This window comes from Lissotriton vulgaris, chromosome 1_1, assembly GCF_964263255.1.
Source record: "Lissotriton vulgaris chromosome 1_1, aLisVul1.2, whole genome shotgun sequence".
Lineage (NCBI taxonomy): Eukaryota > Metazoa > Chordata > Amphibia > Caudata > Salamandridae > Lissotriton > Lissotriton vulgaris.
Window position 1 is genome coordinate 1244576860 of NC_141685.1, and position 26946 is coordinate 1244603805.

The 26946-nt window shown below is 43.4% G+C and overlaps 1 protein-coding gene across 2 annotated transcripts in view; it reads left to right on the forward strand.

Moving 5' to 3' along the window:
• The first annotated feature begins 6720 nt into the window (after window positions 1-6720).
• The window catches only part of UAP1 (UDP-N-acetylglucosamine pyrophosphorylase 1), a 163027-nt gene continuing 142801 nt past the window's right edge, over window positions 6721-26946 (forward strand). For both annotated transcript variants that reach the window (XM_086964509.1, XM_086964514.1), the window contains exons 1-2: window positions 6721-6788; window positions 14294-14605. In XM_086964509.1, coding sequence (XP_086820635.1) covers window positions 6737-6788; window positions 14294-14605 — 364 coding nt within the window. In that variant the 5' untranslated portion in view covers window positions 6721-6736. The remainder of the gene's footprint in view (window positions 6789-14293; window positions 14606-26946) is intronic.

Genomic DNA, 26946 nt, shown 5'->3' on the forward strand with positions numbered 1-26946 from the left:
TCTAAGCCCTTTGTTCTCTGTAGGGGTACGCGGCAGGGCTGTCCATTGTCTCCGCTTCTCTTTGCCCTTGCCTTAGAGCCCCTGGCTGCCTGGCTACGATGGGAACCCTCGATGAAGGGCATTCGATGGACCCCTGACTTCGAGGATCACATATCGCTCTATGCTGATGACATTTTGTTGTACCTCACATCCCCTCGTAAGTCGCTGAATGTGTTGTTTGATGTGCTCACCTCGTTCGGGAAGAATTCCGGCCTGGTGATCAATTGGACCAAGTCCTGTGTGTATGCGATTTCAGGTGATACCCCTCCCTTGCCGCATCGTTGTCCTATCCAGGTGTCACTGACAGGATTCAAGTACTTGGGCATTTTTATATCTTTGGATCCGGTGGCTCGATATAACCGAAATTTGATCCCTCCTCTTCAGAGGCTAAAATCGGACGTTGTGGGCTGGCTTCGGCTACCACTCTCACCACTTGGGCGCGCAGCTCTTTTTAAAATGATGTCCTTACCGCGTATTCTATATGCGCTCCAGAATACGTTTCATATTATTCCCGCCAGTTATTTTCGTGAGGTGGAGAGTTTGCAGAGACGATTGATCTGGGATGGGCGCTCACGTATCGCCCTCGCTAAACTCACGCTTCCTTGGTATGACGGAGGTATCGCACTTCCGGATATCAAGCGATATTATTGGGCCTCTCAGTTGGGAGCAATTAATCATGGAATGTATGGACCAACGCCCAATCCCGCATTTGAGATGGATAAACATCTGTTGCCGGGTGGTGATTATAACAGAGCTCTTTATTCCAAGGCAGAGGGGAGGGAATTGTCGGGACCGACTAGGATAGCAGTTCGAGTATGGCATGATGCGAATGTGTCAATGGGATGGAAGGATAGATTGACCCGTGCTACTCCGCTTTATGCGTCTGAGAGACTGGGTTGCCTGTGGAAAACAAAAGGATTTGAAAAGTGGGATATGATTGGTATTAGTAGGGTGAGTGATTTATGGGTCAAGGGTAAATTCAAGACTTTCGATACACTGAAGGTAGAGTATGAGCTGAGTGATAGAGAATTCTTCCGCTATGCACAGATCACCCACGCGTTGAATTCGGTTTTTCCCAATGGTATTGACATGCCTGAATCCTCCCCATTGGAGGATCGGGTGCTTGACGGCCACGTGCCAGACAGCACTATATCCTTGATATATAAGAAATTAATTAATAATCGCACAGATCTGTTGGCACAGCTCAGAGAGGTCTGGACCAAAGACGGTTTGGAGTTGGACGATGAGGATTGGCAGTCAGCGCTATCCTTGCCGAAAGAGGTCGCCATTCCGGCCTGCCTCCGACTCGTTCAACTTAAAATTCTACATCGGATATATGTCACTGGCACGCGCATGATTCATATGGGTTATTCAGTGGATGGGTTATGTAAGCGCGGTTGCGGATTGGTTGGAACCTTCCTTCATATAATATGGGAGTGCCCGAGGGTGGCGGCGTTCTGGAGTCGTGTGCATGCAGTGATGGAAAGAGTCACAGGGGTGGCATTGTTACCTGAAGCGAGGAGGTGTCTGTTGAATGTCTGGGAACCGAATGATTATGATGTTGCACAGAAGCAGTGGGCGACCCTCGGTAATATGATTGCTAAAAGAGACATTGCACAGCTGTGGGGTTCCCAGCGGCCACCCACGATCTTGGCATGGAAGGAGAATATGGACTGGTGTATGTTCAGAGAGAAGACGGTGTATGTGGCACGGGGTAAACCCAGAAAATGGAATAAAATTTGGAGACAGTGGAACTCCTTCCGTGGGAATATATGCACGCCTCCATTTGTTGAAACCCCAGAGGTTCCCCTTTCCCGCTGACCCGGCATTCCAAGTTTGGTTTAGCCTTTATGAACATAGACTTTGTTTCCTCACTCACACCCCCCCTGGAGTTAATGATGTCTGTTTTGTACTGTAAAGCAGTTTCCTTCCTCCTTGAACACATGTCCAACTGTATTGTTTTATTGCCTTGTATTTCAATTTCTTTTCTAAATAAAATAAAATTATAGCAAAAAAATAAAATAATTGGACTTACATTACCTTCCCTAAGTGAGTACTGTTTTTGTACGATACCACTTTGGGAGAAGGATGTAAAGGCAGGATGAATCGGTGGAACAATTTATAACAGTGTTGCGCAAATTAGCCTCCACTTGAAGTTTTGGGGCTAACTTAGAGGAAAGCTAAAGAGATCAGTTCATGTTGGGATGCGTCCTCAACAAAGCATGAGATGCTCAATGGGAAAAGGACATTCCATCGCTTCAAGAAATTCTGATCATAGCCAAAGGTCACAAACATTCAAAGGCATGTGTTGATATTATATGCAAAGACAGTTCATCTGATAGAAAAAAGAACATTGGTGTCAAGGTGGCGGAGGATAGATCTGTTAAAACCAAATTGAGTGTGAGCACCACTTCAAAGCTCTTTAACACAAAGAATTTTAGGGGAAGTGCTTCAGGTGTTGCAACCCTGACCATATGACCAACTTTAAAGACTGCCCAGGATGGAAGGCCACGTGCAAAACCTGTGTAAGGAAAGGTCACGTCTCCAAGTGTTGCAGAAAGGGCAAGTAACATAGGTCAGGGAGGTTGATCTGTATGAGGAAGTTGTAGAAGAAATCAATATTCTTCAAGTCAAAGGAAATGCTAGTGGTGGTCCTCATGAGTTGGGTTTGATTAATGATGCTCCTGTGAGCATGCTCTTCGACTCTGGGACCAAGATAACTGTAGTTCCTAAAACATTTTATGAGTTTAATCTGTTGGGCAAAGTCACTCTGTTGAAACCGGACATTAGACCAAAAGTTTATGGTGGGGTGGCTATTGAGTTGCTGGATTATTTCTGGGGCACAATGTACTTCAAAGAGAGAATCAACCCCGGTAAGAACTATGTCTCAATGGAAGGAGACTTGCTCATAAGTTAGTTACGTCTGTCTAAAATAATTACCACCAGTTAAAGTTGTTAGTGAAGCTAATCAAGATTGGGGCAAAGAATTCCCTGAGGTCTTTGTTGGTAAATTGGGTTGTCTCAAAAACTATATACATCAGATAAAGGTGAAACCTATCGCTGTTCCAAAAACAGCTAAGGTCAGGAATGTACCTCTGTTAGTAAGAGAGAGCATGATGATTAAATTAGATAAGCTTTTAGCCATGGAATCATTCAAGAGGTTGAAGGAACGGAATGGGTCTCTCCTGTTGTTGGTGTGGACCGCAAAGCCAATGGGGAGGCCAGGCTCTGTATTGACTTGAGGGAACTCAACAAAGCAGTTGTTGTTGATCATTATCCACTACCCAACATAAGTGAAATGTTTTCATCACTTGGGGGGGCAAAGCGCACTGTTCTTCTTTAGCTTTGACCTCCGCCTATCACCAAGTCACACTTCACTCCTCTTACCGGGACCTCACCTTCTTTGTAACACCCTTTGGTACCTTTAGATTTCTAGGAATGCCTTTTGGATTGATTTCTGCAGCCCCAGTTTTTCAGAGGGCGATGGAGGTTATTCTTGGAGGCCTTCAGGGTGTCAAGGTGTACCAAGATGATGTGCTCATCTTTGGCGTAGATCTTGAGGAACATGATAGAAGGGTGAGGTCGGGGTTGAGGAAATTACATGGTGCTGGCCTCCCCCTTAGGGTAGATAAGCGCAAATTTGATATCAAAGAAATAGAGTACCTAGGGCATTTTGTGTCCACTGCGGGCATCAAATACAAAGCGTCTTTAGTAAACATCATTTGTAATCTCTGCGCCCCTCTAAACAAAGAAGAGTTAGTAAAGTTTGTGGGCATGGCTGAGTTCTATCACAAGTTTGTACCAAATTTCGCTGGGAAACCTTTTGTTTGAGATCTCTTCTCAAGAAGGGAAGTGAATTTGTTTGGTCCAAAGGCTGCGGGGAAGAGTTTGAGTGCATTAAGAAACATCTAACTGAAGTGCCTTGTCTAGGAAGTTTTGATCCCACACAATTGTCTTATCTCATGACTGATGCCAGCTGGAAGGGGTTGGGAGCAGTTCTTCTGCAGATGGTTGATGGGAAGGAAAAGACCATTCTTTTTGTCTCTAGACCCTTTAGGGGTGCGGAGTGCAACTATTCAGTTGTAGAAAAAGAGGCTCTGGGTGTCTTCTGGGCTATGCGCAAGCTGAGGAAGTTTTTATAGAGGAAGAGGTTCATAATTCTTATTGACCACAAACCTCTTAGAGAGGTCTTCTCCAAGAAAGATATTGGTTTTTGTCTCACACAGAATACAGAAATGGGTTGTCGCTCTACAAGAATTTGACTTTGACATCTCCTTCTTACCTGGTTCCAATAATATCCTGGCGGGCTGTCTTTCAAGACTCTGGGGTGAGGAGTGTGAAGCGACAGATGATTTTGAGTGGTTTGGAGGTGAAGAACTGGAAGAAGAAATTAATGTGTGTGTGACTAGTGAAGGGTTGATTTCCAAGAGTGAATGGAGGGAGCAGAAAGTCATAACGATGGTCACAGGTGGCTGGTGTGAGAAGAAAGAGTGTTAAAAGATACTAAAGGGTTTTTTGCAAGTTAGGGAAGACCTGGCGGTGGTGGATGGCCTTCTCATGTGTGGTAGTAACCTAGTTGCACCACTCAAGCTAAGAGACAAGCTAGTAAAGAATGTTCACGCCTCACATATGGGTATGGTGTGTGAATGCGCTGAACGTGTGTGTTTTAATAAGGTATTGAAGTGCAGGAAGCAACCCATGGTAGTGAGGGAACAGGCCACTGGTCCGTGGACGGACATTGCAATAGATATCTTGAGGCCTGTGATGTTAAAGACCGAGGATCGCTACGTGATTGTGTGTATTGACATGTTTTCCTCCTGGCTTGACATCAAGTTGGTTAATTCTGTTGAGTCTTATGTGGTGATGGAGTTTCTAGTCGAACTATTTGAACGTGAGGGTTTCCCGTTAACACTTTTGTCAAACAATGGCGCTCAGTTCACGTCCTCAGTCATTGAAGAATTTTTGAGTTCCAGAGTGATCAAGCATAAAAAGGCTGCCTTGTACCATCCACAAAGCAATGGTGTTGTGGAAAGGTTTATCAAGGTTCTTAAAGAAGCTCTACAACAAGCAGTTGCCTGTGTTGAAAGTTGGGAGTTGGCCATGAGGAAGAAAGTTCACAAGAATAGGTTCACTTCTCATTCGTCTACTGGTATAACCCCCTTTCGTTTATTCAAAGGGAGGGTCGCCAACATGGAAGTCACTCTGTTCTGGGTAACAACCAAAATAACTTTGGTGGATGAAACGGTGGGCAATACAGGCTGCTAGAGAGAGAAAGATAATGGAAAAAAGAAAGATCTGGTATGATAAGAGGAGGGCTTGTAAAGAGTACAGTGGTCAATGTGGTGGACTGGGTCAAGATTAAGTCTCCAAGGAAAGGCGGAGGCAGGTCCAAATTCAGTCATCCATTTAACATTATTAAGATTTTTTTTAATGCAGTAAAGACCAGTGACCATATGATTTGGAATTTAAGTACAGTGGCGAAGTGTCAAGCTGATTCTGACTTTGATTGTGACTCTAAATCTGGTGCTGATCTTGATTTGGGCTCTGAGGTGGTAGAGCCTTTTGCACGAGAAAGTTGCTCTAGAACACTTCGCTTAAGATGTATTCAGGGCCGGACTGGGAACCAAAACCAGCCCTGGCAAAGTGCTCGGCCTGCCCCCGAGGGCTTGTGGGTGCGGCCGAGCTGTTTGCCATGGCCGGTTTTGGACGATTTCGTTACAGCGGCCGATATTGCAGCTATGCTGCAAAAATGGCCCTGTAACAAAATCGGCCCCATGGGCCCAAAAACTGGCCCCAACCCTGGTGGCGCACCGGGAAAATGCCTGGTTGCCTCAACGGCCAGCCTGGCCCTGGATGTATTCCCTGTCGCTTACAAGATTGTGTTTCTTAAAGCAAGCGCTTTGTACTATTCACAATGCACCCCATTTTCTTCTTTTCCACATATTACATAGTTACGTCTTTTTAAAGATCGCAACTGCATTTTCTTTCAGGTCCTTTGTACCTTTCATTAGTATGAGTCCCCGATGTATTCATAGTTAAGTTTCCTTTATTTTCTTTAAGTTACAAATGTTTAAAGGGGGCGAAGGTGTGATGTCCTGCATTAAGCCTTATGGAATGTAGGGCTGGTAGCTAGGTGGTAGGTTGGAATAGAGGAATTGTCTGAGCTTGATGATGGATGGGGTCTCTGTAGCTGTGTTACTCAAATAAACCTTTACCCTCCACCGTACGATCTACTTTGTTTCCTGGAGGGGCACACTGCTACAACATGCTTTAGCTTGCTGCTCGTGTAGACAAGCGCTTCAGGAGCCCACATGTAACCAGCAAGCGCGCGCCACATTAATATATAAGAGGAGTAACACCATATAAGATATAACTAAAGTGTGTGAGCTTCTTCATTGCAGTGCGGTTTAGCCTGTGGGCGCTCTGCCCCAGTGATTGCCTCAGAACATCTGCGGGTGACCGGCCAGCCGTCACGCCCCCAGCAGGCCAGGGTGACTGGTACAGACCCGGGCTGTAACAAGCATAGGAGCGGGAAGGGGGGGCACCTCTCCGTGGACGGAACCTCTCTACCCAGTGACACGCGCACTCTTACGAAGGACGCCACACCCGTAACCAGGGGCGAGGCTGCCGGAACACCGTATGACGTTGGCTCGTACGTGCCACGTCAGCCGGTCCCGCCCCTCGGCAGCACTACTGGATGCCGTGGCACTGCCGCTCAGTGGATCCTTGGGACATCGGCCGGGCGCTGGGTGAGTACAGCTTCGTAGCCCTCTGAGTCAGTGGTAGGGGCAGGACCCGGGGTTAGAATAGGGCAACTAAGCATGATCGTGAAGCAGTTCATGGGTTTGGAAGCATGAGTGTGTACTGTGGGAATAACGCAGCAGCCGTGCCAGGGCATAGAAAGCATGGTTGTCCCTGGAACCGGTGCTGGACACCGAAACTGGTGCAAGGGGCAGACAGCGGTGGCTATGGGCACTGCCAGAGTGGTGCCAGGTACCGGCAGACTAAAGTTTCTCAGCACGCTCAGATAGTATGGGTTACCAGTAAGTGCCCGGGTAAGTAGTCCAGAGGCAAGGGTCTGGGACAAGAAGCAGTTCTTTATATGGACCGGTACTCACGAGCACGGATTACCTACACTTCCGTAATTTGAAAGGGAGAGTACAAGCACTTCTCAATAGGACGCAGATACTCTTTGCACTTTACTTCTATAATTCCATTTCAACCACTATGCAGAGTCAATTGTGTGGACCAAGCCGAATGGCATGGGGCAGGCATTTGGTGCCAGTGTCTAGGTAGAAGGGTATGGGGCAGAACTCGGACATGCTGTGCTGCAGGGGGAAAATCAGGGAATTTTAAAGTGCCCTTTAACATGGACTGATAAGGTCTCGCTTACAGACCAGCTTTATTGTGGACCATAGCAAAAACCTATAGTGGGCTTTTTGCCAGCCCATTGCTTACCACTGGTTGACTTTTTTGTCCATCTGCTTCTTATTCAATGACTTTCCTTTCTCTTCTTGTGTTTGTCCCCCCTCCACAGGGACATAATCTCTTTGGCATGGATGACTTGTATCCTTCCATCCGTCACATTTAGGGAACTACTTTTTTTTTCATACAGTTGCCAGTACTGATGCTTACTACACTAATTCCTTCACCCAATCACACTTGACAAAAAAACGAATTTTTATTTTTTGTTTGGTAAAAAGTTTTTGAATTCAATGTAATCAAAAAGCGTTGTCAGGTCATGTTATTAGTTCAATGAACAATTTTACATAGACCACATCATATTCCACCAATATATAACATTATCCTTACATCACATATATGATACAACACCAAACATCACATTTGGCAAAAAAAGAAGAAAACTTAATACATGAGCAAGCCCAGGTTCTAAACTTTCATGACACATAGAGGAATTGCATGTATAAGGTAATAGGAAAAGAAAAGAAGCCCAGAAGCGGAGATTGGAAAATTATTTGAAAACCAATCTTTAAGTTTTGAAAAAAACACAACCCCATTCAGGGCACTGGCCAAACCGTATGATAGTCAGGTAACCAAGATACTTCTATCCATAAAGATTCAGACACTTTTATCACAAAAGTACATGAAGGATGGTTAGCCTGATACTCAATTTTCTGGTTCAAAAAGGACCTTTTCACACTAAAATCGCCACCCCGCGCTCTCAGTGTTGTTTCCCCACTTGTCTGTAAAATCCATAGAAAAATTGATATTTTTTTCTCGGGTGTTATTAAGACTAATCTGTAACCTTTGTTTGTGTTTATCTCCTGTATTCTACACGTTAAATGAAGGTATAGACCTGGCACACAGAGGCGTTTATGGCACTAAAGGAGGGAGTGGCAGCCGCACTCACCTGCCGTTTGGTGCAGAAGTATTACTTGGCATGACTGAAAGGAGAAGGCATTCCACCTGGAGGCATGTAAATCTGCTCCCTCTTCTTAGGTTACTGCAGAGGACCAACTGACTGGACCATTTTTTTTCAGTGCTGAGTACCCTGAAAAGAGGACCAACTGACTGGACCATTTTTTTCAGTGCTGAGTACCGTGAAAAGTAAATTAGGCTTTTGCAAGTGTTTCCTTTTATTTGTGATAGTTCATTATTCTTTTTAAATTTTGTTCAGAATTTCCCGAATGAAACTATCTGAAAAAAAAGTATACCATTTATAAGGACTGGAAATATTAAATTTACTATACAATTCGGAGTTATCTTCAGGAATGTGTTTGCTTTTCATCCAGTATTTAAAAAATAAATCTGGTTTTATAGCACCTCTGTAGGCATTCCTTATGTGATCAACTGAAACAGACTACTGAGATAGGAGCTTTGGCTCTGTCCAGATGTTGATTAGCGTGAGTAAGGATTTCATTGGGCAGACAATGTGTGGGTCTCCTGAAAGAGTGCTGATATTGGAATGTTTGTCTTGTGAAAGTTAGGACAAACTCATTAGACCTGCCTTATTTATAATGAAAAGCAGATATTAAAGCAAATAGTCCTTTAATGATGGCGTGTCATTACATTTTGTTAAAGCTTGTAGATTGGTATTCTTTTATAGGGAATCTCGCAGATTCCCATAGTAGGAAAGGGTTTTCGTTTTGATTGACCCTGTGTTAAACCCCCGGGTAGAAGATTTGCACTTTGAGAGTCCTTGTTGTCCTGTTTGAGGAAGCGTTGTTTTGTATATATTTGTATTTTAATGACCATTGGGAGACGTGCTTTGTCTAGATGGGCTTTCGCTCTCCTTAACTGTTAATTACTCTATGTAGATTCTGATTGGGTGGGAATTGCATACTTCTGTTGAAAAAGGGTGCTTGCAGTACATTTTGGTGTTTGTCGCAAAGCTGATGTTCAATACAGCAGGACTGATTTGGTTATGTTGGCGAGCCACTTATTAGAGCTATAGGTCTGATCTGTTTATGATGAAAATCTATTACAAAGGCAAGAGGCTTGACTTATTTCATGTGAAAAGCAAATATTGAAGTCAATAGGGATCGCCATTATAGTGTGTTGACACTTGTAGACAGGTATTTTGTACAGGGAATCTCACAAATTGCCATGGTGAGTCAGGGTTTTGGTGTTGGTTACCCCTCGGACGTAGACGTTTCGGATTTTGAGAATTCTTGTTATGGCATTAGTTAGGGCTGCATGTTGTTTTTGCCTATATTAATGCTATACATATATGTAACTTTATGATTGTAAACCAACAGATGCAGTGTAGGAAAGCTTATGTGCAGTGTAGAAGGCCTGAATTGGTTATGTTGAAAATCCAGTGATATATTCTGTAGGCCTCATTAGTTCACACAAAAATTGTTTTGCTTGTTGTAGGCCATTGGGCCTCTCTTTAAGTGAAAATTCATGCCAAACGCAATAGGTCTGACTTATTTATTGTGAAAATCATTTGTTGCCATGATGGTGGATTTTTATAACTCTGTGTTAAAACCAATTGGACAAGCATTGCATGGATTATCTGTGACTACTGTAGTGGGTAGACGTTTTGGTGTTGTATTGCCCCTCTGAGAAGCCATGGAGTTAGACGATTTAATGTAAGGTATTCATTGCTAACCACATTAGAAGGGATTGAACATTCTTTTGCCATCTTCAAGTTTGTGTATATTTATAATTTTGTGACTTAATGCCCGAGAGTTCATTTGTGAGAATGTTAGGGCAAAATTCAGTAGGCCTGAAGTGGCTATGGTGACAAACCAATGATAAAGCAAACAGGCCTGATTGGTTCTTTGGGTAATGTTATGTCGGATGCCATGGACCTAATATATTTACTATGAAAGATATTAAAGCCAATAGTCTTTTAATTATGAACACCTGTAGCCTCCGGTGTTATTAATCCCCACATTCAATAAAGCTGAAGGGGGTGTATAGCCACTTTAATATTTTCTTGATTGTTCAGAGTCCATTGAACCACACTAGTCAGTTGTCATTTCCATTCCATTTTTCTTTATTCATTACTACTCACTTATAAGGTTGATTTTAATCACCATTTTGTCTCTTTCTCAACATAACATTTCTTACAAACCTCTTGTTATAACTTAATTAAACGCCCCATCTTTATGGGTATGAACTTTTGCCTTGTGGCAGGGTCTGGGGCAGGATGCACTGTCAGGGAGTTTGTCCAATTTTTTGAGAACCATGCCAGGCCTCACCTTTCAACTCACCTGCCTTTGACTGTTCTCACACTTACCCACCCTCCACCTTCCCTTTTTCACCCGCCTCCCTGCAGCAGGCCCTGTCAGGAGGGCTGTGAGCAATCTATATATAAAAATAATACGTTGCTTCTTTCAAATTGCAGTTCATACCTTTTAGAATATAGGTACAACACAATGTATGGTACTCCGGGAAGATGGCCAGGATGCAAACTCATGACCTGACTATTATCACTTTGTTGAACTGAAGAATGTTCAGCTCATTGAGCTATCTTCTGTCATGATGAGAGCTATTTCTTCTGGCATGATGAGAGAAAAGTGTAGCAGAACGTAACTCATGTAAAATAATAATACTTTATTAATTATGCCATTACATTTAAATAGTTTTTTAGGTCTCGATTAGCGCATGTGCTGTTGCTTGTGAGACATTTTCATTACTTACAGGGGGCTTGGAACCCTCCCATCGCTTACCATTGGTTGTCTTCATCTTCACTCATTTCCTTGATTCTCTTTGGTCAGTGCATCTGCTTCACTTCCTGTTCGTCTCTTTGTCCCTCACATGGAGCATGACCCATGTACTGCCCAGTGTACACTGCTTGTGCTTTAGGAGCGACTTTTTTCTTTTAGTTGCAGCACACCACAAGAGGCTATGGGTTTTCAGGCATTTTTGACCAGTCCTACCCGCTTTCCGCATTGTTATTTGCTTGCATCGTTTCACACATCTCTCTCCTGCATAGTTTCTTGCTTGCACCGTCACACCTACCCTGTTCGTTGTTGCTTACTTGCTCTGTCTTACCCGCCCCTCTCACCCACGTTTTTGTTTGCCCCTCCCCCATTGTTGCGCTTGTCCCCAAACTAGCCCTAAGGGTATTTGGGAGTCAGGGGTAGTGCTATGTGATAATAGCTGATGTTCGTATTCTGTTTATTAGTGTAAAGGAATCTTATAGTGTCTGGACCAATTGCCAGGGTTAGAGGCTATGAACTAGTGCTGGGTTATCATGGGGCATGGATTAATACAGTAGCGTTCATTTATTCCAAGAGATGTGAGCAATAAACGTGTGCCAGTTATCATCTGAATCTAGTTTCTGTGGGGAGGGTGCAAAGGCAATTGCTGTGGTTGATGGTACTAGGATCATGGACTAGTGTCACAGTTGGGGTATATCCTTGATACATCGTATTTGTCATATAGTCTGAAGTGGACATGAACAGCCATTCTACATGCATTCCATTATCAGATTGATGGATCTGGAATGCGAACCAAAATATGATACTTTTACTCATGATCAAAAAGGTTAATATAATTTTCCTTGATAAAACTCATTATCCCACATAGGCACAGACTGAGATACATGTTGGCTGATGCAAAACAGGACATACAAGTTATGGATTAGGACTAGTAAATGTACACGTTGAGCTACTAAAAATAAAACAGAAAGGATAAAGAAATTTTACAGCGGATCTATCAGTATTCAAATCTGGAATTTGTAGTGTCTCTGGATCGAAGGGTCAACCACAGAGTAATGTTGGTTACAGTAGCATCTAAAGCTCCTTTAATGTATCCATAAAGACTATAATACGTTTGTTGTGCTGTTTAGCGTTTGCAGGAGTATTAGTCGGTGCTAAGTGCTTGTTGGTGACAAGAACTAATAACTGCAAGAGGGACCGGTGCAAATAATTGTTTCAGAAAAGCAAGCTCACATTACTTAATTTTTGAAACCCTGTATTTCTCTATCCCCCATTGAGAACCCCGGTACCCTATGCAAAGCATCAAGAAAGCTAGATGTCAGTACACATAGGAAAAGGACCACAGAATCTTCTACGTCTAGGTAGAGTACCCGGTGACACGGATTCCCATGTGTCTTAGGTAGCAGCCCCCTGATTCTAAAGTAGCTGGACTTATGGACCCTTTTTGCTAGGACATTGAAATGAGAACGAAATATTGTGTTTAGATACATGAAAGTTTTGTGCTCTGGGAAAGCATCTTGCTGTATGAAATCTCTGATGCCGTGGAAATACAGGTTTGAGCATGGAATCTACTGTTTGTACTTGGCATAGCAGCTGCGGATATGGCATCTGTTGCGTCTGGAGCAAGGCAGCTAAAAAAATGAAACCATTGAGTTTGAATTAAAAGCTGGTGGCATGGATGCCCTGTTGCATGGGTTTGGACAGCTTGGAGCAAAAAAAATCTTATGTCTGGCTAGGGCAGCAGTGCATGCGTTCTGGAGCAAGGTCGCTGGGAGTATTGGATTCCTTTGTGCACAGAGGTGGGAGAATAGAACTACTTTACTTCAGGGTTTGACAGCTAGCAGCATAGATTCGTTCAGATCACATCAGAACGTTAAACACCAAACGCATTTTCATGGCTTTTGGGAGAAATTAGTTCCTTGTGGACATGGCATACTATCTGTAATAATGGAGCCCCTTCTGCCTCTGGGATCACAGAACTCCTGCTAGTAGGATCACCTTAAAGCATTAAAACTAAAGTGTCTGGAAGCATAGAGCTTGTGGGGCCAGAACAGCTCGAAGCATGGCACTCTTTTGAACTGGAGCAGCTCTAATCTTGAACACGAATACTTGCAGCACCTGGAAACATCGAGCTCTCAGTGCCTGGAGCAGTCGGGATCCTAGGATGCTTCGTGTCTATAGCAGGCTGAAACCTTTAATGTCTGTAGAGGGTGGAAGCAAGGAACAATAAGTGACTGGAGCAGCAAGTATCCTGAAAGGTGTAGTAACTTGAGCTCCATGCTCCTGGAAAGATTAGGCCCTAACACAGGTGTGGTTTGCTGTATGGGTGGAAGTCTGGAACTTGTGGTGTCTGGAGCAACTAGAATGTGGTAATCTTGGCGGCGCACACAGTACCTGGCACCCCAGAACCTTCAGTGCATGTATAAACTGGAAGCATTATTCTATTTGTAGCTTTGTAATTCTGGGCGATGCTCCTTAGTCCAGAGGCTTTCTTCATTCAGTGTCCGAATGTCCTTCTTCTAGATTGTTACATACTTCCATCCCTATGTTTCTGTGTGTATCGGTTTTGTTTATTCGTTGTAAAGACTTCATTTTTCTGTATTTTAATTAATACAAAATGTGGTTATAAGGTAGTGTTCCTTGAACCTTCATATTCTGCTGATACAAATGCACCCTTAGTGGTCACCTATGCATGTTGAGTTACTATTTTCTTTCAGAAAAACACTTTCCAAACATTTTTTAAAGGATTGTACAGCCTACTTTTTTACAATCCAGCTCAAGTGCCCCTCTTTTTTTCTAGCTACAATTCCTGTTTCCCCCAGTGCTGTGATGTGTCCAGCCAGACCTCTGGTACAGGGCCATGACCCTCGAAAGGGGATGATTCTTCAGCCCCTAACAAACAGTGTGTGGTATATGTTGGAAGGAGCTAATGTGTTCACAAAAACAGAGCCACTTCTGTCAACCTTGAAAAAAAACCCTCACTTCAAGAATTCCAGTCTAGCAATACACGACGGTTCATCTTGGCCGAATGTAACTTGACTCTATGCTGAGCTACCCAATTAATTTAACATCCTGAAAGCTCGCTTTACTATTGCCCATTGTCTGCCTTTCTATTTCAGATGCTGCTTTGAGTCCTGGTCCTTGCTTCACCATGAACATAAATGCGCTGCAGCAAAGGCTGGCAGAAGCTGGCCAGTCTCACCTGCTGCAGTACTGGGAGGAGCTTTCCTATGATCAGCAGCTGGACCTGCTGGGTGAGCTCCAGGGCATGGACTTCACCGAGTTGAATATGTTCTTCCAGAGGGCTATGAAAGGGTTTGGCAGCTTGACCAACCAGGAGAAGGTGGATGCACGCATGGAAGCTGTCCCTAAAGATGTGTTGGGCAGTGCCACCAGAGATGGAGACCAGCTTCACGACTGGGAGCAGGAAGGTAAACTTATTTTAATCTTAGGGTGTGAATGAATAAAAATGTCATTGGAACAGATGCCGTTGACCTAGGTGAACTTGGACAATAGCAGTCAATGTTGCTGATTGATACAAAACTGGTGAATCGGATCACATTGAGTACCGAAAAAAAGTTCTCCCAGCTATTGTACTTGGTAACACACTCATGTCTGTGTAACAGATTTAAGGAAAGGCCCCCATATTTTCTAGGAACATGCCCACTATAAATCGTTTGAAAGGGGGTCGGACCTCTGCCTCCCTCACAGTGTCCACACACTAATGCCAACCAGTGAGCAAGAGACCCGCTTGCCATGCACAAACACTTGTCTACAGAGAGTCTATTGGCTGCATGGCATGCTACACACAGCATACTGTTCCTTGGGTGGCCTATCTGGACTTTATTGACCCATATGATAACTGTGAATGTACCGTCGCTTAACACATCACGTTGTCTCCTTTATGGTCCAAAATCTGTTACATAATGCAGCTCTTCTGTCCTTTTGTTTTCCTTCAGCGCCATAGGAGGTCATTTTATTTGTCTGACACCCTGTAGACACCCCAGTAGCTTGTCAATAGTAGGCAGGTATATATGGTTAGTCTTTGAGAGTTGGCTCAGATGCAGTGGACTACAGTAGGTATTCATTATAACAGGCTGTGAGGGTATGGTGGGTAAGACTCTCCCTCCACAGAGGCCGCTGCATGAGCTTGTTTATCATTGACACCCTTATCCAGGCTTCACACGTTAGCTGTAGAAGGCTTGCTTTAATGACGTGGACACTTATGACTCCCTACTTACTTGGTTTACACTAACTCCACCCTACTCGGATCTTTCTCTTCCTAACCATAAACTTTAAACTAAACAATATAACTTTATAAATAAATAAAAAAAAGTATTCTCATTTTAAAACTCAATGCATTTCCGTTAAGCAAACAATCCGTACTAAAATGCTGTATTATTTTCATGAATCCCAGTAACTAACATTCTTTTGTGGAGTACTGTTACCCTGTTAATTATTTACAGTTAATCTTCAGTTTGTTCTCCACCTGAGGCAGCCAATGTTATGCAAATATTGACAGAGCGTGAAATTATTCCAAGGTGCCAATACCTCAAATGCCCAATACATAAGCCAAGTCAAGTCAAGAAATACTTTATTCGGTTCAATTTACAAAAACCATAAAAGTACAAGACACATAAAAGTGGTCCACAAATCACCGAGCAGCATGGCAATATCTTGCATAAAACCTGCTTTACTAAAGGTAGGAAATCCACGCAATTTAATAATGCTTTTATGAGTGACCAGGTCTAGTATTTTAAAGGTACTTGTGAGGTTAACATGGTGGTGATTCTCAGTAACTGTTATGTTACTGGTATTTGTATAGCTTGTTGAAATTTTCTGTAACACACAGATAATGCTTGTTGACATGCCCATAGTCTTCCTAAAGTTCACTCTTGCACAGAGCTCGTAGTGTTCACTAACTAAATCCATTCAACTGAAATGCCATCTTGTCATCCACACCTGCTGCTCTGTGTTATTCTCAAGCCTCCGCTAAGCTCTCAAATTGACAACTATTTTTTATTCAGGTCCCCTATTTTCTTTGAAAAATGCACCAGCACACAACAATGATTGAATAATAATAAGTCCTCCCAGTAAATAAATGACTGCTCACCTTAGAGGTGGCTGCCTTCTATCCTCATTAGGGGAAAATGCAGTACAAGTCCTTCCTTTCTCTCTCTTGATGGCTTTCCTGCACCACACGTCTTTATTTATTTATTTATAAAGTTTTATATGGAGCGAACTTGATCCCGAAGGATATCGGAGCGCTTTACAATTTGAGGCAAAGGTAACAAATCAGAATATTAGTCTAACAGGGTTCTGAGTCTTGCCTTCCCCTACGATACATAGGGTTTACTCCTTGTCTTAACTCCACAGTGCACATTGTCAGCTGCCCATCAAATCGAGGTATGCTCTGTAGGACTAAAAGGCCAAAGCAGCTCTTTGGCTGTGCACCTCTTCATCTATCTCTCATCCAGAGGGAACTCATTTTATCTGCTGTCAGAACAAGCATTCTCTCCTTTGGATCCAGATTGGAGCTACATGTGGCACGTTAAGTCTCATATTCTACGTAGTGCAATGATCTTAAAACCTTTTTAAATGTTGAGCCCCCAATAATGAAAGTGGTTTGGCCAATGCCCCACATCTAGTAAAATCTACATTTTCTCATCAATATAAATTGATAAATATTGCAAGCAAGCTTAAACAATGTGTGAGGGCACTTTTTTGACAAATGTAGACAATGCTAATATTCCGTAGTGTATTTTTAATTGGTACAGTGAATACATGAAAAGTAAACTAGTGCCTGTGAGCATAACATTTAAAGGGTGGTTTGAGCAGGGAGGCATTTTCATAGAAAAGTCCATAGCAATACATGGGTTCTCACAATAAATGCATCATTTGTAATTGCTAATCTTGTGAGCAAGGCAAAACATCTAGAAGACACCAGGGGCCGAGGAGTAACACTGTCCAAAAATGTGTTTGTCATTGATCTTATTGGTACTTATTAGTTCACAACAATTTAAGTTTTCAAACAAAAAAAATAATTTTGACAAGTATGTTTGCATAATGCTATTTGCTTCAGAGATGCTTGTAAAGTGGCAGATGTAGTTTCAGGCATCATTGAGAGATCTTCACGCCTCCCATCACCGGACGCTACTCAGTGTCCATTTTCCACAGTTTGAAGACCACTGAAGCAGTGGTCTTTACCTTGTTTACCAAAAGAACAAGATCAACCAAACTTTCCCACCTTATTCCTTATAGATCTTAAAATTTGTATATGAAAAGCAAAGCTGTTTCTTGGGAATAACAAAAGGAGCCGTATTATGGGAAGTGCCCCCTGGGTGCGCAACAGGCATGTGCACCCTTTTTGCGTGCCCCTGGGGCACTTTGGTATTACAAAAAGGGCCACAGGCACTTGTGTTGTCCTTTCTATAATACAGATGGCTCTGGTGCACATTTAGTGCCATCGCTATTAGCAGAGGGTGTTCCCTCATTTGCATGGGGACTTGGCCCCACGCAAATAAGGGAATCCCTTTGCCTCTTTGCTCGTGCCCTATTATAGACACAGGCGCAAAGGAAAAGAAGCTGTCGGGAGTCGCACTGTCAGTGCGCCCCCTGATGCAGCCCTCTATAGACCCCTCCCCCCCCCCCCCAGACACCCCCTTGCAGGCAGGGGCAGTAACTCACTGCACCCGCCTGCAAGGAGATCTCTCACCCCTCTTAAAAATGCAGGCGGGTTTCCGCCTGTTCAGTGAAACACAGAGCAGCTGCTTCAAAGGTGCTCTGTTTTTTGATTGAATGTACTGCCCTGGGTGCAGCACGACTTTGAGACTGCCCTGGGTGCATCCCATTCAACATAATACAGCGCACTCTCCTTGTTAGCACCGAGCACACCTTTTGAAAGGTGTGCCCAGTTCTAACGAGGAAAAAGCGTTGCATTGTATAATACAGCCACTGGTGTCTTTATTACCAAAATAAAACAATGGAGTCCATTGGACTGGTATTGAGAGGACGCATGGCTGAGTAGACCCATTGGAATATCAATCTGTGAAATTTAGGTCACTTACATATTTCAATAACGGATGCCTTTAGATCCCCCAATGTTAGGCAGATCATTTATCAGGCTGGGAGTAGCTTCTGAGCAATGATTTGTGCTCTGTCCGTTCAGACCTCAAGAACTGCGCTGAGGCTCAGCACACATTGAAAGGATGATAGGATTCGATCATTACACATGTCGCCGACATTACGTTTCAGAACCACTAATTCTCTCCAATGCATGATATAAACTTTGTGATATTGAAAGCTTGCAAAGTCCCCAGAAAGTAGTTGAAAACAGAGCACCTCAAACATGCCATTATTTGACCAGAAGCTAATTCAAAAGACATTGTTTACCTCACCTAAAAAAATCAGTTATCAGTAGATTAGGTGTCTCTCTCTCTCTCTCTCTCTCTCTCTCGCTCTCTCTCTCTCTCTCTCTCTTTATCCCTTTATAAAAGTTTTTATTTTATTTTTTATGTAATGGGCTGGTTTGAAGACTACAACCCACTTCATGTCACTATGAGTACCCAAAGCCCCCAGTATTTGTAGGTGGACAGATGTTTTGGCCATTTGTTTGTTCTGAATGCTGTTGCACTTTTTTGTGTTAGTTGGATATTTATAGATTATTTGCTTTTGCTGGCTTTCCGTTTCTTAAAGTGATGAGGTGGTACTTCCCACTGCAGTGGTTGTTTAACCATCACCTGCCCCATTCTGCTGTCAACCGGCTTGCTTTGTTAAAGTTGGTTCAAGGGGCCACAGGTCTGTAATTTAATCTGATGTATTCCAAACCTATTCTGCTTCACAGGGCTTGTTCAGGGGGGCATAGTTTAAGAAGTGATTACTGGGCCTCAGCTGTAGTGGTTGGGGGCTATTACCCCTGTTGTTCTGGGATCTGTCCTACTGTAATGTTGCAGACTGTGGCAAGTACTCCCCTACATTACTTGACTCAGCATAGCAAGGTCGAGCAGTCCAAGGCATGGCACAAATCTCAAGCAGTCAAACTATGGGCTCTATAACTGAATGCTTAGCTCAGTGCAAATTAAGTAGTTCAATCCCACGAAAATGTTGCATAGTACATGGAGAAAAGTTAACCCTGTGGGATCTCTATGGTTCTCTACACAGAGAAGCAGAAAGTCTTGGAACAGGCGAAAAAGCCTGTCCAAACACTATGGATTCAAAAATGGTGTCCTGCCACCACTGCCCATTGTGTTTGTCCAAGATACACCGGTTGTAGTCTTGTGCATATGCTTTTGGGCCCTTCTTCACTGCAGAGCCATGCTCTGGGACTCATGGTTAATTACGGGTGTAGACCTCCGTGCGCACTCAGGATTTCTTGTGTGCTGGGCCAAAAGAGTCAGGATACCCAATTCATTTGCCATCTGGAGAATTAGGGCAGTTGTGCATGTCCTTTTACCATGGATAGTCCTGTCCCAACACAGCCTGACTTTACTACTTTGTGGGCCATAGGGAAAAAGCAGTTGTCAGTGGGTGTTGTTCTGGTGGCCGGGCTTGGCTGTGCCATGTTCCCTTTCCTCCTTCAATGTTGTTTGTGTTCTCGGTTTTTGGTCAGCGCTCTGTTGCTCTCCAACTAGGTTCTTTCTATAGAAGTAGTAACAATACTTGCATCCTTGTATATTAGTTGCATGACCTAATTTTTGTGGATTTGTCATGTTTTACATGATGGCCTAGAATGCAGCATTTCTCATGATGCTCTTCACTTACTTTTCTTCATCTAGCTGCTTCTGGAATTTACTTTTTATGACAGACTTGTTTGGCTTTCTTTATCCACAGGAGCAGGCCTGAGAGGTGGCCTACCTACAGCTCTACTATTAATAACTGCATAGGGACTCCACTCAGGCAGCACATTGATTGACTCATTCACACTAATTAGTGAATAACTAGATAGGAAATTCTTTACCCATGTACATATTGTGTAACCCTTGCTATCAGTTACTCATTGGCAGCTCCTCCGCTAAGGTGGACGAGTCTTGCTCCACTGCGCAAAAAGTAAAATAAAATGACAACTTATCGATGTTATAATTTTATTTTTCCTATTGCATGCAGTCAGTGGCCTGCATGTAGGCCGCGGCGGGTCATAGCAGGGGAGGAGTGGTGTGCACTCCCAAAGTGAGCATGAACTGTTTGGCCGGCCCTCTTGTGCTGACCAAACAGTTCATGCGCACTTTGCATGTTCCTATCAGGCTGCATTTCACAGCCTGGTGAGGAACAGGCACAGGCTTCCTGTTCCAGTCGGAGCGCCGATCCACAGCTCTCAGACCAATCATAACGCTGCATTGCAGCATTGTGATTGGCTCAGGGGAGCCTGTGATCCGGGTGCTTCCTGCTGCCGGCCGGACTGCAGAAGAGAAGAAGGAAGAGGAGGCAGGGGAGGTGGTTTGCTAGCCTGTCCAAGGAAAGTGATTCTTTTTTTTGTTAATTAACCTCCGTCCGCATGTTATATGTTATTACAGGGCAATTCGTTCATAGTCCTGTGACATTTGATAGGTAATGTCATACATTTTCTGTCTTGTTGGCACTCAAAATTCTGAAATGCTTTGAACAAAAATGTGCGCTCCAGCTAATTAGAAGACAATGGTACCCGGGCTTCGCTTAAGGATCTAAACTTTGGGGAATGACCAAAACACATGCACATGACTCTGTACCTGTCAGATTCAAATCCAACTGGGATGTGGTCGATAGGAAGAATCCCCTTGTACTGGGCCCTCCTACTGGATGAAACGCAGTCTTCCAGTGACCACCTCACCTTCATGTGGTATACTCCTTCAGATAGGGTTGGGTGGGCTCCTTATTGAAAAGTTACATGCTTCCATCAGAAAAAGATGTGGTGAAGAATGAAACTTGCAGTCTTTAACTCGAAAGCCTCAACACAAATCCTGCCACAGTGCTTGACCTGAACTCCCATCTCTGCATGATTTCTTGCCCTGTACTGTTGTACTTGGGTGAACGTTTCAAACTTCACTGATTCTGTGAGTTTATTCTCAGATATCTAGGAAATTCACAAAACGTAAAATCTGCCATTACTAGGCATAGGTCAGTAATATTCAGTACTCAAATATTTTGCACAGTGCACTTTGCACTGTCCATCCAGCCTCTAAAACATGTATGGTATTTTTTGGCAAGTAAATTGGCATTCATTATATTGATTCAGAGCGATGGAAGAATTAATTTAGCTGATATGGAATCGAACCTGAGATTTTCAATCTATCCAGGGACTATTTAGGAGGCCACACGGCCTCTCTGAGGGAGAGAACAGCGTACTTCTATAAAGGTGAGCCTCTACAAACTACTAAAGGGCAACAAGACTGGATTGTGAGGTGTAATGGTAGATGGTTAGGAATCTTGAATTCAAGCACACCACCATAGATTCAGTGTGTCCCAGGGCCATATTTTAAAACTGAGTACAAAGCCAAACTGCTATTGGTATACAAAATAAAGGCAAGCAACTCACCCATATCAATCAAGCAACACTTATATAGCGCAGCTTGTCGCCCGAGAGGGTACCCAGGTGCTGTGCTACAGGTATGAGTCGAAGAGCCAGGTATTGAGTCCTTTTCTGAAGTCAGTCAATGAGGGTAAAATACGGAGGTGGAGGGGAAGGATGTTGATGTGGGAGAAGGAGCGTCCACCAGTGCGGATGCGTGGTATCTCTGTGAGGGCGAGGTGAGTGGAGCTGAGGTTTCTGGGAGGTAAGTGGAACTTCAGGCGGTGGTTCGTGTAGGTGGGTCATTGGTCGTGGAGGACTTTGTAGGCGTAGGTCAGAAGCTTGAATTGGCATCTTTTTTGGATGGGGAGCCAGTGGAGGTCTTTCAGATGCTGGAGGATGTGGGTGTACTTGGGCAGATTGAGGATTAGTCTGGTTGCTGCGTTCTGGATTGTCTGAAGCCATCTCAGGAGTTCGGTGGTGGTACCTGCATAGAGTGGTTCCATAGTCCAGCCGGCTGGTGATGAGGGCCTGCGTCAGTTTTTCCGGTGCAGATGGGGAGCCACTTGAAGACTTTGTGGTGAGTGTGGAAGCAGACTGAGGAGGCAGCGTTTACTTGATGTTTCATGGAGAATTCTCTGTCCAGGATGATGCAGAGGTTGCGGGCATGACTTTCGGGGTGGTCGGTAGGATCAAGTTCCACTGGCCACCAGGAGTCGGTTCACAGGAAGGTGTCTGCCGAAGATCATTAGTTCAGTTTTGTCTGTCCTCAGTTTCAGGCAGTTGCTGTTCATCCAGGTTGATACGTTCTTCATACAGTTGTGGAAGTTGGCATTTGTCATGGTGGGGTATACTGAGAAAGAGAGGACGAGCTGGGTGTCGTCATGTAGGAGATGATGTTGTGGGTTCTCATGATGTCTGCAAGAGGTGTAATGTAGATGTTGAAGAGGGTTGGACTGAAGGATGAGTGAGTCTTGGGGGATGCCGCAGATGGTGTACTTGGGGTGTGATGTGAAGGGAGGGAGGCAAATTCTCTGGGTGTGCCCCGTGAGGAAAGATGCCATCCACCTGAGTACGTCATCTGTGATTCTTATCTCGTGCAGTCGATCAATGAGTGTGGGGTGGGAGACGGTGTTGAAGTCTGCGAAGAGGTTGAGCGGGACCAGGGTGGCTGATTCTCCTCTGTCAAGTAGGGTGCGGATGTCATCTGTTGCGGCAATTAGGGCTGTCTGGGTGATGTGCTTGGCTCTGAATCTTAATTGGGAAGGGTCCAGCAGGTTTGTTCTCTCGAGGCACTCTGAGTTGGAGGTTGATGGCTTTCTCCAAGACTTTGGCGGGAAATGGGAACAGTGAGATGGGACGGTAGTTCTAGTGCTCTCTGGGGTCTGCAGAGTTTCTTGAGGGTACCTCTGATGGTGGTTTTGTTGACTGTGCGGAGCTAGAAGTTCCATGATCGGCGTGGTCTCATCAGTGGTACCTTATATTTATTCAATTAAGGAATACATAAATACAATTGAGGTATTAGACTAGGCACCTAGATTTGGGAAGAGACATTTGGGGAGAGACAGAAGTTACAGAAATGTACTGTAGAACGCTGTATTAGTAGGAACCATGATAGTAAGTGTAGAGGATTTAAAGGACTTTACAAAAAATAGTAGTCTGCTTCTGAACAAAGAGGCACTAAGGAACGTTAGTCTACCTCAATCTATAGAGGCATGGGAAAATGCTGGGCTACTTTGGTATAAAGAGGGAGAGAGCAGTGTCAGTCTTCCTCTGCTTATAGAGATCTAGACATACTAGTCATCCTCCACTTAACAGAAAGTCTGTGGAATACAGTTGGAAAGGGAAAGTGCATAGCAAGCTCTAGGCTAAAGAGGAAGTAATACAGGAAGTTTTTGACACCAGAGGCTCTTGTGGGATTCAGCAGCAGACTTTTCTTTTTCTGATATCCAATAGAAAGCACATCCTGATGGTACAGGATGTAGGCCGTCTACCATTTTCTCGTTGCAATTCACATTTTATGTCCTTAGTTTCTGGGTCAGAATTCTGCGGATTCATTCATTAACAGCAGAAATCTTTGTGTAAAATAAGAAATGTAATTGTTGTTATTTCAGATGTTACTTAAAATGGAAAGTACACAAGATACACATTTGCTTCAAAAGTCTTTAGGTAGATGTTTCGTGTAAAATACTCTTTCTGTTAGCCTAAATCATGACATCAAAACAAAATTTTTGAATTGAGTATATTCCCTCACTTATGCTTCCCACTCCTATCTTTCAGGTTCCCCTTCCATCCCAACCGAGAGGCATTTTTCATACTTCATTCTTGATTCAAAATACTGTAGTCTTTATTAAAAATGTAGGTTGCCTTTGAAAAACTCAGTAACTCCTAGTTTGATGGCACAAGAGGGACATATTGTAGAGGAATGCATCATATAAAAAAGTCAAATTATGGTGCAATAAAAACCCCTTAACACTGATTGCTTTTGATACACTGAACCCAAGACGTATGAATGCTGAACGTTTGGCCCCAAAAAATAGAGTCTAGAAAGATAGACTTTCAGAATACTAGTGATCCTTTATTTAATAAAATCTGTGGAGCACTACGTCCACGTGTCTCTAGCCTTCTTGAAAGAGGATTGCAGTAGGACTTTTATCTTCATAAATCTGTCAACTGCCGTCCTAGGCTATCCCAACTCCTGAAGTACCTTGAAAGCATAGATGGTCTCAAGTTCGGGGCCTTCAGTGGCATTTGGACAATTTCTAGATTTGACCATCTTCCAAATTAGGTTAAGCAAATCCTGCAGAGTTTATGTAGTGAATAGTTTCTGGTTTCCAAATACTATTCCTCCTCCAGTTTAGCAACTGATTTCACTGGTGCCACTCTTGGATAATGCAAGAGCGTGAAATACTAAGTGAAGTTATTTTCATCTATAAACCGCTTTACTTTTGGGGTGGAGATCTTAATTTGTGCCTTCAGTAATTCCTTTTTCCTAGTTTTATTTGGTAGGCGCTGGGAGATTAAGTGATTTGCCCGGGAACACAGGATGCTGAGCCGACGCTGAGGCTCGAACTCGGTTCCCCAGCTCCAAAGTCGGCAGCTCTAGCCGCAAGGCTACATCCTCTCCCCAATCATCCTCTTGGTTTGGTACAGTCCTTATCATGTTACATCAGTACCTCACCTGGAAGATAACCATGTAACTCAAGCCCTTTAGTTCGTTTGACTGGCATCTTTCCATAGTATCTGTTAAAAAAAAGAGAATAAAGTCGCTTCTACACTGATACATGTTAAAAAGAGTAGTTACCGTAACTGACAGTACCACTGCTTATCTGGCTGAAAAGCTCACTTTCCCCAGTTACTCACTCATAGCACACCCACAAGACAGGATAGCATCTGAGTGGAGAGAAAGAAGTGCAAAAAAGAAAAGATGAGGGAAACAGCATGGATGTGGGTCCCATGCACACTGCGCCACTGAAACTAAGCTCAACTCAACTGATGATGCCTAAGGGTGAAACCGGTCTTGGATTGCTAGTGTTCTGGTTCAGGGAGGACCTGGGCGATCAATTCCGGCTGGACTGTTCCTATTGGAGCAGGGTAAGAATAGATTTGCATATATCTGGGTACAGACAGAGGTGGCATTGTTTGCAAAATAACAATGATCTGGAATGCAGCCTGAGTAATTGCTAGAGGCTGAGATTAATTCCAGTTTTTCACCCATTACTTTTTTGTATACTTCAATACTTGCAAAACGTGCCAGCACTCATCCCTTTCTCAGAAAAGTATTGCTATTGGATAACAGATAGGCTGAAGCCATTCATTTTTCCGCATGACTAATGTCCTGCCACTTTTTCAATCTTCAATGTACTTGACACTCGGTAGTCTAAACTTCACCTTTGTGATGGTCTTCCTGTGTTTTCTGAAAATAGCCTAAAATGCTCACCGCAGAATATCAAATTCAAGTCCAGGTATCTTGTAAGCTCTGTACTAGTCACCAGACTCTTGTTGTGCGATAGGTGGTTGTCGCTTTTTAAGTTAATTTTGCTAAGTCTACAGGGGCTTCTCAGTCTGTTAAAATTTATATTTAAACAAGCCTGCAACAGCAGTATTCAGTACATTTGTCCCAGGGTACAATGTGCTATTTTAGATTGTAGGCGGAGCAGTCTAGGGACCATGGAAGAAGTTGACATGGATGTCTTCCTATTTACAGAATACTATGAAATTACTCTATGCAAATTCCTCTGTTTGTGCCTATCTGCTTTATAATGGCCCTTACTATCCACGTATGTCATGTGTAATGTGATCAGTTGTCATGATGCTGGAGTCTTTATTCATGAGCCATGCCTTTTACATCCATCGGAGCATAAGTGATGCCCAACATCATCTAAGGGTGCTGTCTTTCCACATCTAGCTCTCAGAGAGCAATTTGGAGGTAAATTATCACTCTTTCTCCAAATTTAATCTGACATCCTCAAAAGGCTGGATCGATACCCAGGCCCTGTGGATGGTACACCCTCACCAAGTTGGACTTTAATCTAAAGTCACAATTCTAGCCTTTTAGCTCTGCTCCAGCCTCCCCCTCCCAATCCCATCCCCCACACACACACCCTTCTTCTGGGAGCTATGGCATGTTATTTCACATTGTGCGTATTTAGTTGCTTAAGTCTCACCATGGGAAGTGATAGGTATTTGTAATGTGATGTAAGGCCTACGCCTGGCTGGTAATTAAGGTAATGTGGGAATAATTCCATGAGAGAATACAATTCTAAAACCAAACTTTCTCCAGCAGTAACCTCTCATTTTCAAATAAGCCCACATAATATTTGTAGTGCTACGCGTAATTTTAATTAAGTCAAGGTCAGCTTACTTGTTAAGTTATTTAGGGTCCCTTTGGAATCTCACAGCAGGCAACTTGTCACCTTTTAAATGAGAAAACATTTTTAGTTGAGTTTTTCTTAGAATCCTGCAGAAAAAACCATTATTTGCATGATCCTTGATCTTGACCTTCCAGAAAGAACAGTGTCTTTCAGAATTCAAGACAAATTCCTTAGCCCATATTTGAACATCCCATGACATGTGTCAACCTCATTGCATTTTTTCAAAGGTGTTGTGATTGCAAACAAATTTTCTCTTCGGAAGAGTGAAGATTTTCAAATATTTTTCATGTTGGCGCTGCCTCGAAAATGGAACTAAGATAATTGTGTTGAATTGAGGGGAATATTTATTTTAAGATGTGTTCCCATCTAACCTCTTAGATTGATTAATAGCCTACAATTGCAAGGAATTAAGTTTTGC